The sequence below is a fragment of the Schistocerca nitens genome, chromosome 11 (genome assembly GCF_023898315.1).
Source record: "Schistocerca nitens isolate TAMUIC-IGC-003100 chromosome 11, iqSchNite1.1, whole genome shotgun sequence".
Classification (NCBI taxonomy): Eukaryota; Metazoa; Arthropoda; class Insecta; order Orthoptera; family Acrididae; genus Schistocerca; species Schistocerca nitens.
The window spans coordinates 107,158,429-107,175,638 of record NC_064624.1 but is presented as its reverse complement, the minus strand read 5'-3'; the positions used below and the strand labels follow the sequence as shown (position 1 = coordinate 107,175,638).

Genomic DNA, 17,210 nt, shown 5'->3' with positions numbered 1-17,210 from the left:
TCCAGTGGTGTCGCGACAGGCGCGAATGGAGGGACGAATGGAGACGTGTCGTCTTCAGCGATGAGAGTCGCTTCTGCCTCGGTGCCAATGATGGTCGTATGCGTGTTTGGCGCCGTGCAGGTGAGCGCCACAATCGGGACTGCATACGACCGAGGCACACAGGGCCAACACGCGGCATCATGGTGTGGGGAGCGATCTCCTACACTGGCCGTACACCACTGGTGATCGTCGAGGGGACACTGAATAGTGCACGGTACATCCAAACCGTCATCGAACCCATCGTTCTACCATTCCTAGACCGGCAAGGGAACTTGCTGTTCCAACAGGACAATGCACTTCCGCATGTATCCCGTGCCACCAAACGTGCTCTAGAAGGTGTAAGTCAACTACCCTGGCCAGCAAGATCTCCGGATCTGTCCCCCATTGAGCATGTTTGGGACTGGATGAAGCGTCGTCTCACGCGGTCTGCACGTCCAGCACGAACGCTGGTCCAACTGAGGCGCCAGGTGGAAATGGCATGGCAAGCCGTTCCACAGGATTACATCCAGCATCTCTACGATCGTCTCCATGGGAGAATAGCAGCCTGCATTGCTGCGAAAGGTGAATATACACTGTACTAGTGCCGACATTGTGCATGCTCTGTTGCCTGTGTCTATGTGTCTGTGGTTCTGTCAGTGTGATCATGTGATGTATCTGACCCCAGGAATGTGTCAATCAAGTTTCCCCTTCCTGGGACAATGAATTCACGGTGTTCTTATTTCAATTTCCAGGAGAGTATCTCTTTCCAGTCCGGAGAAAAGAATCGGAGGCCTTAGAACTTGAGTGCACCTCATAGTGTCGATAGTTACAAAACAGTCGCGTAAAACTTCTCTTACGATTTTATCGGAATTACTAGAGTAGTGCACCTTAGGTTGTTTTGAAGGTGTACAACGTTTGAAGCAGATCTGTGAGCCCATTGTGGTGGCCTCCCCCTGTTAGTTTGGGCTGCAGTTGGACGACCACTCATGTAGCGTCCAGGTGTTTTACCGTGCGCTGGACTAAACAGAAGAGCTATCCCAGCGGTGGCTACTTACTGGGGTGGCGCAGCTCGTACTTGCTGGGGTCCAGGTTCTTCTCGTCGCAGGCCATCTTGAGGACTGCAGCCAGGCCCATCTGCGGAGTCACCCTCGACACCAGCAGCTGGTTGCGCGGCAGGTGCACCTGCAACACACACGTTTCCGTCATACCACACTACAGCCGAGTCATCCCATACATCCCAGCTTACAACCCGTACAAGACCAAACTTATTTGTCGAATTCGCTCTCATCTATCCACGGAGATCTTAAACGAGCCCGCACGCGATCCAATAACTTCGTAAATTTAACTTTTCGAGCAGATGCTGTTCATCTAGGCTCTATTTTGACACTAGTGGGAACGGCTACAAATGCAGAAAATGCATTTCTAGCACTGGTACTGTGTTTAAAGAACAAGATGAAGACAAAATGATGTTCCAGGATATCGATTAAAATGAGAGAGAAGTATAGAGGGTGTTTCAAAAAGAGTGGCCCGATTTCGAAACTCCATAGCTATTGAAAAAAAAAAAAATAGTACAACATGGGATGGACTGCAAAATATTCACAACATCTTTTAAGTTTTAGCTATGCCATTACAAATGCTCTACATGTCCACCGGCAGCCGCACGAACAATATCTACACGACAACTAAATTCGTGTTAAATTTCACACAATTTACCTGCTTTAACAAAATTTGTTGCGGCTTTTATTCTGTTCTTCTCTAGATCTGTATCACGAGATACACTACATTATCCGAAGTATCCGGACACCTGGCTGAATATCACAAGTTCGTGGCGACCTCCATCGGTAATGCTGGAATTCAGTACGGTGTTGGCTCACCCTTAGCCTTGATGACAGCTTCCAGTCTCGCAGGCATACGTTCAATCCGGTGCTGGAAGGTTTCTTGGGGAATGGCAGCCCATTCTTCACGGAGGGCTGCACTGAGGAGAGGTATCGGTGTCGGTCGGTGGGGTCTGGCACGAAGTCGGCGTTCCAAAAGATCCCAGACGTGTTCTGTAGGATTCAGGTCAGGACTCTGTGCAGGCCAGTCCATTACAGGGATGTTATTGTCGTGTAAGCACTTCACCACAGGCCGTGCATTATGAACATGTGCTGTATCGTGATGAAAGATGCAATCGCCATTCCCGAATTGCTCGTCAACAGTGGGAAGCGAGATGGTGCTTAAAACATCAATGTAGGCCTGTGCTGTGATAGTGCCACGTAAAACAAGGGGTGCAAGCCCCCTCCATGAAAAACATGACTACACCACAACACCACCGACTTCTCATATTACTATTGGCACTACACACGCTGCCAGATGACGTTCACATTCGCCATATCCACACCCCGCCATCGGATCGCCACATTGTGTACCGTGATACGTCACGCCACACAACATTTTTCCACTGTTCGATAGTCCTATGTTTACGCTCCTTCGTTTGGCATTTACCGGCGTGATGTGTGGCTTATGAGCAGCCGCTCGACCGTGAAATCCACGTTTTCTCACCTCCCGCCTAACTGTCACAGTACCTGCAGTGGATCCTGATGCAGTTTGGAATTCGTGTGTTTTGGTCTGGATAGATGTGTGCCTATTACACATTACGACCCTCTTCAACTGTCGGTGGTCTCTGTCAGTCAACATACGAAGTTTTCCTGTGCGCTTTTGTGCTGTACGTGTCCCTTCACGTTTCCACTTCACCGGAAACATTGGACCTAGGGATGTTTGGGAGTGTGGAAATCTCGCGTACAGACGTATGAGACAAGTGACACCCAATCACCTCACCACGTTCGCTTCAGTGAGTTCCGCGGAGCGCCCCATTCTGCTCTCTCACGATGTCTAATGACTACTGAGGTCACTGACATGGAGTACGTGGCAGTAGGTGGCAGCACAATGCACCTAATATGAAAACCGTATCTTTTGGGGGTGTCCAGATACTTGTGACCACATAGTGAATACCGCTGCAAAACAAGCTACACTTTTACCATTCTGGCAATTCCAAGTGCTATATTGTCTTTATATTTGATCGTAGTTGTCACAGATGTGAGAATTCACAATACAGTGATCTAAACTGTAATAAAACTTTTTTATTACACATATGGTGTAAAACGTCAAACGCAAACAACGTCCGCTTTCTTGTCAAATTTTCCGTCAATGAAATTTCCTCTCAAACACATCAAACGCTCTAAAATGTTTAGCAAACTTACTAATGTTAGACAAATTGTTTGGTCGTGTAAAGGGGACTTAAGTACTGTGCTGCCGATGAATACGACAAGTGTGTCTACTTTCGTCTACAGCACCAACGAACAAAACACTAAAAAGGTTTCATATACACCTTCTTTACGTTAGACTGAAGCAGAATTAAAGGACTGTTTCATTAAATATTTCTGTATGCAAACACGTAAGTACTCCATCTAAAACACCCGTGGTCAACCGGCGATTTCAATCCGGTTCGCAGAAGTAGTTGGAGAGAGAGAGAGAGAGAGAGAGAGAGAGAGAGAGAGACTCACCTGGAGGCGGAAGGTGTGCTGGAAGGGCAGCTGGTGCGGGTGCTCCTGGAGCGCGGGGGCAGTTCCAGCGGCGGCGCCGGCGCCCTTGGCCAGGACGCGCACGCTCCAGGCCTCCAGCAGCCCTATGGGCGTGGAGGGCTTGTAGGGCAGCGCGCCCTTCTCGCCCAGCGGCTGCAGGCTGTGTCCGCCGGGCGACAGCCGGTGCGACGTGCACAGCTGCACCAGCAGGTCCATCATAGGCGTCCTGCACACAGCAAAGTGGTCACTACCGGAGACACACCGGCACAACCGACTACTACACTACTCGCCATTAAAATTGATACACCAAGAAGAAAGGCAGATGATAAACGGGTATTCATTGGACAAATATATTATACTAGAACTGACATGACATTACATTTTCACGCAATTTGGGTGCATACATCCCGAGAAAGCAGTACCCAGAACAAACACCTCTCGCAGTAATAACGGCCTCGATACGCCTGGGCGTTGAGTCAAACAGAGCTCGGATGGCGTGTACAGATACAGCTGCCCGTGCAGCTTCAACACGATACCACAGTTCATCGAGAGTAGTGACTGGCGTATTGTGACGAGCCAGTTGCTCGGCCACCACTGACCAGACGTTTTCATCTGGTGAGAGATCTGGAGAATGTTCTGGCCAGGGCAGCAGTCGAACATTTTCTGTATCCAGAAAGGCCCGTACAGGACCTGCAACATGCGGTCGTGCATTATCCTGCTGAAATGTAGGGTTTAGCAGGGATCGAATGAAGGGTAGAGCCACGGGTCGTAAGACATCTGAAATGTAACGTCCACTGTTAAAAGTGCCGTCAATGCGAACAAGAGGTGACCGAGACGCGTAACCAATCACGCCGGGTGATACGCTAGTATGGCGATGGCGAATACACGCTTCCAATGTGCGTTCACCGCAATTCCGCCAAATACGGATGCGACCATCACGATGCTGTAAAGAGAACCTGGATTCATCCGAAAAAATGACGTTTTGCCATTCGTGCACCCAGGTTTGTCGTCGAGTACACCACCGCAGGGTAACCGCAGCCATGGTCTCCGAGCTGATAGTCCATGCTGCTGCAAACGTCGTCGAACTGTTCGTGCAGATGGTTGTTATCTGCCAAACGTCCCCATCTGTTGACTCAGGGATCGAGACGTGGCTGCACGATCCGTTACAGTCGTGCGGATAAGATGCCTGTCATCTCGACTGCTAGTGATACGAGGCCGTTGGGATCCAGCACGACGTTCCGTATTACCCTCCTGAACCCACCGATCCCATATTCTGCTAACTGTCATTGGATCTCGACCAACATGGGCAGGAATGTCGCGATACGATAAACCGCAATCGCGATCGGCTACAATCCGACCTTTATCAAAGTCGGAAACGTGATGGTACGCATTTCTCCTCCTTACATGAGGCATCACAACAACGTTTCACCAGGCAACGCCAGTCAACTGCTGTTTGTGTATGAGAAATCGGTTGGAAAGTTTCCTCATGTCAGGACGTTTTAGGTGTCGCCACCGGCGCCAATCTTGTGTGAAGGCTCTGAAAAGCTAATCATTTGCATATCATAGCATCTTCTTCCTGTGGGTTAAACTTCGCATCTGTAGCACGTCATCTTCGTGGTGTAGCAATTTTAATGGCCAGAAGTGTACTAAATGAACAGTACACCTATTATGTTACTCCTGTGAAAGGGTTTTTATTTTGTGACAGTGACTGTGTGTAATGGAAAGGTATCGGATAGTATTATGTCTCTGGGAAGACTCATATTGAGAGGAAACAGCAGCAAAACAAGCACGAATCGAACCTACGTGCCATTAGTAATAAAATAAACTGTAATTACGTACACTGAAGAGCCAAAGAAACTGGTATACCTGCCTAACGTCGCGTAGGGCCTCCGCCAGTACGCAGAATTGCCGCATCATGACGTGGCATGGACTAGACTAATGTCTGACATAGTGCTGGAGGGAACTGACACCATGAATCCTGCATGGCTGTACATAAATCCGTAAGAGTACGAGGGGGTTGGTGATCTCTTCTAAACAGCACGTTGCAAGGCGTCGCAGATATGGTCAATAATGTTTATATCTTGTGTGCGTGGTGGTCAGCGGAAGTGTGTTCCTGGAGCCACTCTGTAGCAGTTGTGGACGTGTGAGGTGTCGCATTGTCCTGCTGGAATTGCCCAAATTCGTCGCAAATGCTCAATGGACATGAATGGATTGAGGCGATCAGACAGTATGCTTACGTACGTGTCACATGTTTGAGTAGTATCTAGACGTATCAGAAGTCGCATATATCACTAACTGCACTCGCCCCACACCATCGAGCGGTTCTAAGCGCTTTAGTCCGGATCCGCGCAACTACTACGTAGGTTCGAATCCTGCCTCGGGCATAGATGTGTGTGATGTCCTTAGGTTGGTTAGGCTCAAATGGCTCTGAGCACTATCGGACTTAACATCTATGGTCATCAGTCCCCTAGAACTTAGAACTACTTAAACCTAACTAACCTAAAGACATCACACAACACCCAGCCATCACGAGGCAGAGAAAATCTCTGACCCCGCCGGGAATCGAACCCGGGCGTAGGAAGCGAGAACGCTACCGCACGACCACGAGATGCGGGCAGGTTAGTTAGGTTTAAGTATTTCTAAGTTCTAGGGGAGTGATAACATCCGATGTTAAGTCCCATAGTGCTCAGAGCCATTTGAACCAACCCATACCATCACAGAGCCTCCATCAGCTCAAACAGTTCCCTGCTAACATACAGGGTCCATGGATTCATGATGGTGTCTCCGTGCCAGTAGACGTCCGTCCGCTCGATACAACTTGAAACGAGACTCGTCCGATCAGGCAACACGTTTCCAGTCATCGACAGTCCAATGTCGGTGTTGACGGGCCCACGCGAGGAGTAATGCTTTGTGTCGTGCAGTCATCGAGGGTACTCCGAAAGCCCATATCGATGACGTTTGGTTGAATGTTTCGCACGCTGACGCTTGTCGATGGCCCAGCATTCAAATCTGCAGCAATTTGCGGAAGGATCGCACTTCTGTCACGTTGAAAGATTCTCTTTGGTCGTCGTTGGCCCCGTTCTTGCAGGATCTTTGTGCTACCGCAGCGATCTCGGAAATTCGATGTTTTACCGAATTTCTGATATCCGAGGTAAACTCTTGAAATGGTCGAAAGGGAAAATCCCCGTTTCATTGCTACCTCGGAGATGCTGTGTCCAATCGCTCGTGTGTCGACTGCAACACCATGTTCAAACTCACACCAATCTTGATAACCTGCCATTTAGTAGCAGTAACTGATGTAACAGCTGCGCAAGACACTTGTTGTCTTATATACGCGTTGCCGACCACAGCGCCGTATTCTGCCTGTTTTTATATCTGTATTTGAATACGCATGCCTATACCCTCCCCAGTTTCTTTGGCGCTTCAGTGTAGAAGGAAACGGTCCCTAAAGTTGTACGATGTACGAGCATGGTACATAGACGAAGTTAGCTATTGGGATTGACTTTCTATTTTGCTGATAAGATATAAGGCAGTAGCGCAATTTAGCAAATATTGTACAAGTGATTCACATGGTTCAAATGGCTCTGAGCACTAAGGGACTTAACATCTGTGGTCATCAGTCCCCTAGAACTTAGTACTTAAACCTAACTAACCTAAGGACATCATGCCCGAGGCAGGATTCGAACCTGCGACCGTAGCAGTCGCGCGGTTCCGGACTGAAGCGCCTAGAACCGCTTGGCCACCGCGGCCGGCCCAACGATTACATAAATTATCATAAATAATGAATAAAACATTTACATAGATGATACGTCAAAGAGCATGGACATACAGAAGTCACATTAAGTAAAAACAAACAAGTTACATGAGACACATGCAAGCATTATCTAATAGTGCTACAAACTCACTAGCGTCTGAAAGGGACACTAATTCCTAGGCAACGAAACTTGTAAGCAAGAATACTGTTGGCGTTGTCATTAAAATAGTACAGATCGCTTTTCCCATTCTGTAAAACAACGCAGCAACACAAATCGATGAAAATTTTACACACAATTTTCTCCTTTTTTAAAACAGGTTTACTTAAAAACGAAAAATTTTAGCACTGCTGCTATGGGTAAGTAATTTTTTACTTTTTTCTCGGGTTTAGAAAAAAAAGCACTTGCTATAATCCAAACAAAAAATTCCGAAAAATACTGGTCATCCAGAGCTAAAATACCGGTATAGGTTTTAACAGGTCGGTTTCGTCCACCCTAGGACCGACGGGAAGATGTCCACGAAGAACCGCGATCTGACCGACCACCAGTGATAGAAGATTTGGTCAAAGTTGTGGACTAAAAAGACTCGTGAATACTAGCGGTTCACAATTTCAGCTTTACCACTGGGATTTCGGCATGTGGGCAGAACAACTTTGTGCAGAAAATCGTCTCTGAAAAACCGCAATTTCGAAAATCGGGCGCACGTTGATGCCCCAGGTTGCTTACTAAGAAATACAAAACGGAAAAACGAGCTTGTGCTCTTGAGTTTTTGGAGCGATGTCTTAAGGAAGATAGTCATTGTTTTTAGAAAATTGTCTTAAGGGACAAGGCGTGGGTTTCTAACATGACCCCCGAGTCTGAACATCAGTCAATGGTATGGCGTCAGACATCACCAGTCAAAAGCCAAGACCAAGCAGACAGTCTCGACACGCAAGGTTATGACAACCATGTTTTCGGACAGACACGGAGTATCGTTAGTCGAGTTCATGCAGCATACGACGACAAAACCACAGCCGCTTACTGCGCTACTCTGGCTAAACTTCGACGTGCAATACAAAATAAGCGACGGGGCCTCCCGACGTCTGGAGTTTTTTGTTGTTGGAAGACAATGCCAGAACCCATTCTGCCGTTCACACCTGAAATCTCATCAGATCCTTTGGACGTGAACAGATTGTCCATCCACCGTAGAGTCCAGAATTGGCGCCGAGCGATTTTCACTTGTTCCGCTATCCAAACGAGTTTCTCGGCGGCGGCAAGCGCTTCGCAACAGACGGCGAGCTGAAAGAAGCAGTCTTCAACTGTTCATCCTCACAGTGGGACTCTCAAGCGTCTAGAGCGATATGACAAGTGTTTAAACAAATATGGAAACTATGCTGAAAAATAAACTGCTAAGGAATTAATTTAAAAAAATCCATGGTGGTTTATCTTGTATAAGGAATCGGATCTTTCTTACCGAATAATTCTCGTGATACGTTCCAAACGCTGATGATTACCACATTTCTGTGTCAAAGTTGACATGTCAAATATTTTTGTCAAGGAATTTTGATGGTGTAACAGGGAACTTTTTCATATCTCGCCTGTCGTCAGGCCTCGCCGTAGATTTGATCGTTAAAGTTGTTCGTCTTCTGTTCACTGCAATGTCAAATATAACCGGTTGGAGCGCTGGCGTCGCTACAGCTACCGTATTTAACGTCTCTGTAGTGTGCTTGTAAACATGGCTTTGAATTTGGTGTGTTCCTTCGATCTAAAAGTTGCTTCGACTAGGGGGGAGGGGCAAGGGGCACAATGCATTCTATTAATTGCGTGTTGATGAGTGGGTGAAATATGCTGCAGGCCATATATGTCCACAATCAGCTACAGCCATCTACATCTAGATCTGCAAACATCCAGGCAGCGTTTCAGCAAGCCGGAGTAGAGGATGTGGTCACACACTAAAATAAGAAATTCTTTCTTAGCTTTCCGTTCTACTTTGTCTGTTTTTGAACTCTGGATACCACAAGTAAAAAAGCGCTTCATCTGTTCCGTACTTTTTATTAATTTTGTAGTTCAGGGAACACTAATTCCATTAATTAAATTATTCAAAATAAAAATTAGTTCTTATTGCCTATGTAATGTACTAAATATTTATTTGCCTTTACATATTCCCCCTTCAAAGCTTTATAAATCGCTTCGCACGTGTCTGGAATTATTTTGATAATGTGCAATGTGATAGAGTAGCTCTGTCCAGTATCAAGACATCCCAGTGCCACAGTTTGTATGTATTCTGCAGTTATAGCATTTCTGAAGAGAGTATTATGTTTTGTAATATGAGCCACTTTCCTGAGCAAATACTGAAATACACTCTCATCGATTCGTAAGTAATTTATATATGGCTGACACCCTCCACTTGCAGCTCTCATAACAAATTTTGCTGAATGCTTTTACTATCTCGACGTAATACCTATGGCTTCATCCAAATGTGTTTCCTTTTTTCCGACGCTTTTCTTCCAAATACTATACACAATACAGTTGTGGTATTAACTGCAGCCCATAACAACAAGCTGTTATCCGCCGTGTTGAAACTTAACAAAATTATGACAAGCACCACGTCAAAGATCTTTGCCAAAGACATTTGACGATATTTGATCATACCACAATCTAACATAACAGTCGCGACACTTCGCCTCGTTTTTGTTGCCTACCGCGCCAGCAGCGCCCCGAGCGACCAGTAAGTTAAACTGTAAATTCGGTGCGATCGTGAAAGCGAATAGTGGTTGTTTATTTTGATTTCTACAATGTTTTTTACAAGCGAGAGCGTTTGTAGCGCAATAAATTGCAGCAACAACAGGAAGAAGAGACCACAGCTGTCTTTTATTTAGGTTTCCTAAGGATCCTGAGACGTATATATCATCATATTACTAAACTGTATCGTCAGGATTCACTTGCAAACTACATGTGTATTAATGATTAATATTTCGTTTTAGTAGAAGAAAATGGCTAATTAATAGCAGACGAGAAGCCCTTATGAAAAAAGACCCAATTCACCTATATAATAATATTAGGTTTTGTTCGCTACATTTCGATCAAAACCAGTTCATGAACGCAAACAATAATAAACTCGTGTGGAATGCAGTACCCACACTGTTTGACACCGCAAATAAGCCACCTCAAGTGACGATGAAGAAGAAACTGGCACAAAGATTCGACAATCCATCTAAAGCTGTAAAACAGTCCTATGGCAAGGGAGCAGCCAGTTCAGCTCTCCATGTATTAGTGTCAGATTCGTGTGAATCGTCAACACGATGAAGTGGTTAGATTGAGTGCAGTTATTCGTGTCTTACAAAAGCGTAATGTTTGGTATGTATTTCATTCACTGCTGTTTGTTAGTCAATTTTCCTTGCTTCCTTCGTCTTACGACATTATTTTGTTAGCACCTTGTTCACTGACTTTAATTATTCAAATGTTTGGTTCTGCGTGAAATGTAACGTAATCAGTTCATTATAATGTTTTCAACATATTTCTCCCAATATTTGCAGTTGCTTGTCCCACTTAGAATAATATAAGATGGTCGTACTTGTGGCAACAGGCGACAGTGACAAATATTGTAGGCCTGCAGAACGATAAATGAGCTGTCGATCGCTTTTGCATGTAGAGGTACATGTCTGTGCTTCTTACGTGTGAATTTGTGTGTTTATATTCTTTTGATATCAACGTGGTAAGCTGCAATTCTATCCAACGTCACAAGTGACTCTTCACGATTGTGTTGTAGGTTGCCACTCGATTCATGGTTTTTGTCCATACTTGGGCGTATTTTAGAATCTTTTTTAGAAACATATATGCTTTCAGATACTACTCAAACACTTGGAGGCAAGGAAATAACGCAAATATTTCGTAATATGAGTAGGAAATGAATGTAAAGCAAAGATTTTGCTTACGACGCGTCTGACGATCACCTTACTCGCCGCTTTGGAAGCTAGTGTCGCTCTATTTGTCAAACGGTAACAGATGTTGCAGCAGTTGAGTGTCTCGACTGTTATGTTAGACTGTGATCATACTTCTTTGTCAAAGAAATTTGATGGTGTAATACGGGCCAAAGTGCTAATGACTACAGAGACCGTTGTGATCCAGCGTCGACCTGCTTGTGCCGTGGCATTTGCACAAGCCGAGCTGACAGTCCATGAAATGCAAATGGCTCCGTTCTAGCTGCGGTGATTACACGCAGCCATTTAACCAGCCCGTTTTGACTGCACGCATTAGTGTTCACTGACCCAGATGTCTCGCTAGCAGCGGTTTGTGTGAGGAGAGAAAGACTAGTCTGTACTAGTACAGTATGTACCAGTTTTCAGTATGACAATCTCTCACGGTTACCCTACGAGTCTACCGTTTCTGTTTATTAAATTTCACCAGTTTTGAGAAACGTGCTTTGGAAACCACCTGGTCGCTTTGGCGAGATGAAGCACTTCGGCTGCGCTAGTCAATGTATTTCGGGCGTTCTGAAGGGACGGACATGTCGTACTCTATGTCGGAAGTTGTCAGAAAGTTACCGTACTATTAAGAAAGCTATGTCGAGTGTTGTAGAAGACAGTGTAGAAAGTGATGGCTCAAATGGCTTTGAGCACTATGGGACTTAACTTCTGGGGTCATCAGTACTCTAGAACTTAGAACTACTGAAACCTAACTAACCTAAGGACATCACACACATACATGCCCGAGGCAGGATTCGAACCGGCGACCGTAGCGTAGAAAGTGGTATTTTAAAATATGTAACCAAGCAGGATACATTAATGAGAGGTGTCACCTACAATCCTTGTCAGTACTACAGGTTTTGCTCTCTGTAGATACAGACACTAACCTGGGCAAGTGGTATTCCATTAAAAGCACAATCACAGATTCAAGTTCGATAAGACAACATAGCGGCCTCCGCCGAAGAAGATCCCACGACCGACGAGCTGTCTTCTACGCTGGGGACACAACCTTAGAAGACGGCAGATTGGTGGAAAGAACGATTAGGGACTCTTGTTTCATCTCTACAGATCTCTCCAGCTTCCAGATCTGACTTCCAACACGACAACGTATAATTTTATAACTGGCTGATCCGACCATCGTAACACCTAGTGGTCAATTGCGGTTTATATAGGGGTGACCGAATACCTCTACATCCACACTCCGCAATCCACCTGACGGTGTGTGGCGGAGGGTACCTTGAGTACCTCTATCAGTTCCCCCTTCCATTCCAGCCTCGTATTGTTCGTGGAAAGAAAGATAGTCGGTATGCCTCTGTGTAGGCTCTAATCTCTCTGATTTTATCCTCACGGTCTCTTCGCGAGATACACGTAGGAGGGGGAAATATATTGCTTTACTCCTCGGTGAAGGTATGTTCTCGAAACTTCAACAAAAGCCCGTACCGAGCTACTGAGCGTCTCTCCTGCAGAGTCTTCCACTGGAGTTTACCTATCATCTCCGTAACGCTTTCGCGATTACTAAATGATTCTGTAACGAAGCGCGCTGCTCTCCGTTGGATCTTCTCTATCTCTTCTATCAACCCTATCTGGTACGATCCCACACTGCTGAGCAGTATTCAAGCAGTGGGCAAACAAGGGTACTGTAACCTACTTCCTTTGTTTTCGGATTGCATTTCCTTAGGATTCTTTCAATGTATCTCAGTCTGGCATATGCTTCACCGACAATTAATTTTATATGCTCATTCCATTTTAAATCACTCCTAATGCCTACTTCCAGAATTAACTGCTTCCAGTTGCTGACCTGCTATATTGTAGCTAAATGATAAAGGATCTTTCTTTATATGTATTCGCAGTACATTACACTTGCTTACATTGAGAGGATTGCCATTCCCTGCACCATGCGTCAATTCGCTGCAGATCCTCCTGTATTTAGGTACAATTTTTCATTGTTACAACCTCTCGATATACTACAGCATCATCCGCAAAAAGCCTCAGCGGACTTCCCATGTTATGCACAAGGTCATTTCCATATATTGTAAATAGCAGCGGTCCTACGACACTCCCCTGCGGCACACCTGAAATCACTCTTACTTCGGAAGACTTCTCTCCATTGGGAATGACATGCTGCGCTCTGTTATCAAGGAACTCTTCAGTCCAATCACACAATTGGTCTGATAGTCCATACGCTCTTACTTTGTTCATTAAACAACTGTGGGGAACTGTATCGAACGCCTTGCGGAAGTCAAGAAACACGGCATCTACCTGGGAACCCTCTCAATCTCGTGGACGAATAGCGCGCGCTGAGTTTCACACGATCTTTTTCGATACCCATGCTGATTCCTACAGAGTAGATTTCTAGTCTCCAGGAAAGTCATTGTACTCCAACATAATACGTGTTCCAAAATTCTACAACTGATCGACGTTACAGATATAGGTCTATAGTTCTGCAAGCTTTTGATTATATAGCGTAAATTAGCAGTACAACACTGGCGTACATTTTCCTTGTGCTTCCATTGTTTATTTTCAACGCTAGCAAGTGGACGAGTTGCGTTAGAGGAGACGAAGTCAAGTTTGTGTTACGTTTCTCATAACATCATATTTACTGGAATGGCGTACTGTGCCACGTTTTCGAAAAGGTCTCGAGGAGAGGGAGATTACCAAATAAACAAAATACAGTGAGCTGTTTAAAAAAGATAGACTGCTCTTCATATCTTCGTAAAGGAAAAAGTTCCAATAACGGTATCTAAGCTGATTGATGTCCCCTTTGTAGTTAATCGTTTACTTGGTATATTTCTTATGTTACTTCTGGACAAAACTTAATTCGTGATGGCAAGATAAACTGGGCAATGTGTGTACCATTACTAAGAGAAAAGTCGGATGAACAGCGCACGGGTTGTTCATTTGGCAAAACTTTTCGGCAAGCAGCAGCACTCGTGAACGCGAGTAAGAGTGGAGCTGCGGCTGGTAAGTGAGTGCTAGTTACCCACTCCGCTCACACTGCGATCGTACGTGCAAGAATGGCCAGCGAATCTTGGCAGAGAGTCACGGTAGTGAAGACAGACTTCGTGCCAAGTTGGTCTCCCTCCTCTACACTCACTCCCCCCCCCCCTTCTCTCTCTCTCTCTCTCTCTCTCTCTCTCTCTCTCTCTCTCTCTTCGGGCACGCGTTCGTCCGCGACGATTACGCTCAATGAATAGCAAGTAACCACCGCGTGTTCGCAATAGAGATGACACTATTAGTTCTGACCTCTGAGCACACTTGGTTGTGCAGGACTTCAAATCAGAAGGTTGGAGTTATGTCACGTCTCACAAAGCCACTGCTAAAAGCAGCACTGCATTTCACTCACGTACGATTCCTACTTGCCGTAAAACTTGGAACACTTGTAGGATAACACTGTGCCCGCGGATGCCGACTTTTCCAGACCTACGTTAAGAACTAGCTTGTTTCCCGCAACCACCACGTGAACCCCAACTCGCAATTTTCACAGATGACGTGCTGAAAGCCACGGATCAGGCAGTTGGGCAGGTATAGTACTTCTCGATTTCCGAAAAGCCTCCGAGTCAATACCACACCTACGCTTGTTACCTCAAGTACAAGCATATGGAGTATCAGACGAAATATGTGACAGGATTGAGGATTTCTCGGTATGGAGGACGCAGTATGTCATCTTGGATGCAGAGCCATCGACAGATGACTTCGGGTGAGCCCCCAGGGAAGTTTATTAGGTTCCCTGCTGTTCATCTGTACTACTATACATATAAAGACAGGTCGCAGTTTAATGTTGCTGCCAAAAACCTGTAATAGTTATTGACCGATTTACTTCAAATTTTTCACAATACCCTAATAAAAGTTCAAGCAGCCGCAGGCTACTTCATCTTTATTATATATATGGTTCGTAACTATATATACAGGGTTATTACAAATGATTGAAGCGATTTCATAAATTCACTGTAGCTCCATTCATTGACATATGGTCACGACACACTGCAGATACGTAGAAAAACTCAAAGTTTTGTTCGGCTGAAGCCGCACTTCAGGTTTCTGCCGCCAGAGCGATCGAGAGCGCAGTGAGACAAAATGGCGACACGAGCCGAGAAAGCGTATGTCGTGCTTGAAATGCACTCACATCAGTCAGTCATAACAGTGCAACCACACTTCAGGACGAAGTTCAACAAAGATCCACCAACTGCTAACTCCATTCGGCGATGGTATGCGCAGTTTAAAGCTTCTGGATGCCTCTGTAAGGGGAAATCGACGGGTCGGCCTGCAGTGAGCGAAGAAACGGTTGAACGCGTGCGGGCAAGTTTCACGCGTAGCCCGCGGAAGTCGACGAATAAAGCGAGCAGGGAGCTAAACGTACCACAGCCGACGGTTTGGAAAATCTTACGGAAAAGGCTAAAGCAGAAGCCTTACCGTTTACAATTGCTACAAGCCCTGACACCCGATGACAAAGTCAAACGCTTTGAATTTTCGGCGCGGTTGCAACAGCTCATGGGAGAGGATGCGTTCAGTGCGAAACTTGTTTTCAGTGATGAAGCAACATTTTTCTTAATGGTGAAGTGAACAGACACAATGTGCGAATCTGGGCGGTAGAGAATCCTCACGCATTCGTGCAGCAAATTCGAAATTCACCAAAAGCTAACATGCTTTGTGCAATCTCACGGTTTAAAGTTTACGGCCCCTTTTTCTTCTGTGAAAACAAACGGTACAGGACATGTGTATCTGGACGTGCTGGAAAATTGGCTCATGCCACAACTGGAGACCGACAGCGCCAACTTCATCTTTCAACAGGATGGTGCTCCACCGCACTTCCATCATGATGTTCGGCATTTCTTAAACAGGAGATTGGAAAACCGATGGATTTGTCGTGGTGGATATCATGATCAGCAATTCGTATCATGGCCTCCACGCTCTCCCGACTTAACCCCATGCGATTTCTTTCTGTGGGGTTATGTGAAAGATTCAGTGTTTAAACCTCCTCAACGAAGAAACGTGCCAGAACTGCGAGCTCACATCAACGATGCTTTCGAACTCATTGATGGGGACATGCTGCGCCGAGTGTGGGAGGAACTTGATTATTGGCTTGATGTCTGCCGAATCACTAAAGGGGCACATATCGAACATTTGTGAATGCCTAAAAAAGACAGTTTTTGTATGTGTGTACAAAGCATTGTGAATATATCTCAAATAATAAAGTTACTGTAGAGCTGTGAAATCGTTTCAATCATTTGTAATAACCCTGTATATAGGTAAGGGAGAAACGTTGTTCGCAAAGTTCTTGACCAATTTAATTGGAAGTTTTACACGATGATGTAATAAAATTTTGGACACACACACACACACACACAAACAAACTTGGGAGTCCTACCTGTTCACAGACTAAAACTGAGACGAACTGTCACTAAAGCTACTATCCTCATAGATTCAGCTGCTGGAGAGGCCTTTCCTGTCCCCTTGTATTATTGACACCAACCAATTTACCTAGTCATTTTCAGTGACTTCACTTCCCAATCCAGGTTTCGTTTGCTACAACAAACACTGTTCAGGATTAGAGAGAGAGAGAGAGAGGGGGGGGGGGGTTAGATAGGGGGAAAGGAGCAGATGGACAGACAGTGGTGAAGAGGACATGGACAAATAGAGGTGAGGAGGAAATTACGATGTACATATTCAAAAATTGAGGGGCTTGGCAGCAAACAATGGTAAGGGACAGTCTGCGAGAAACAAGAGATATTAATTGCAAAATGTTAGAGATGGCATGTTTCATTCATATTAGTAAAAAGTTTCACGGAAAACCGATAGATGGCACCACTTCGTCAACTTTCAGATTTTCGCTGTTGGCAGCTTTTTCGATTCGTGTGCAAGTAAACAATGGCAAGTGCCTAAAACATGGCGGCAAGTGAGAGTGAAGTGTCCAAGGTTCGTGTGAAAAACAAGCTTTT

At 45.4% G+C, this 17,210-nt stretch overlaps 1 protein-coding gene across 1 annotated transcript in view; it reads right to left on the bottom strand.

The window, feature by feature from the left end:
* The window catches only part of LOC126213559 (uncharacterized), a 641,937-nt gene that overhangs the window by 150,860 nt on the left and 473,867 nt on the right, over nt 1-17,210 (bottom strand). Inside the window, exons 3-4 of the mRNA XM_049941391.1 lie at nt 3,561-3,804; nt 1,074-1,200 (exon numbers count right to left, since the gene is read on the bottom strand). Of these exons, the coding sequence (XP_049797348.1) occupies nt 1,074-1,200; nt 3,561-3,804 (371 nt within the window). The remainder of the gene's footprint in view (nt 1-1,073; nt 1,201-3,560; nt 3,805-17,210) is intronic.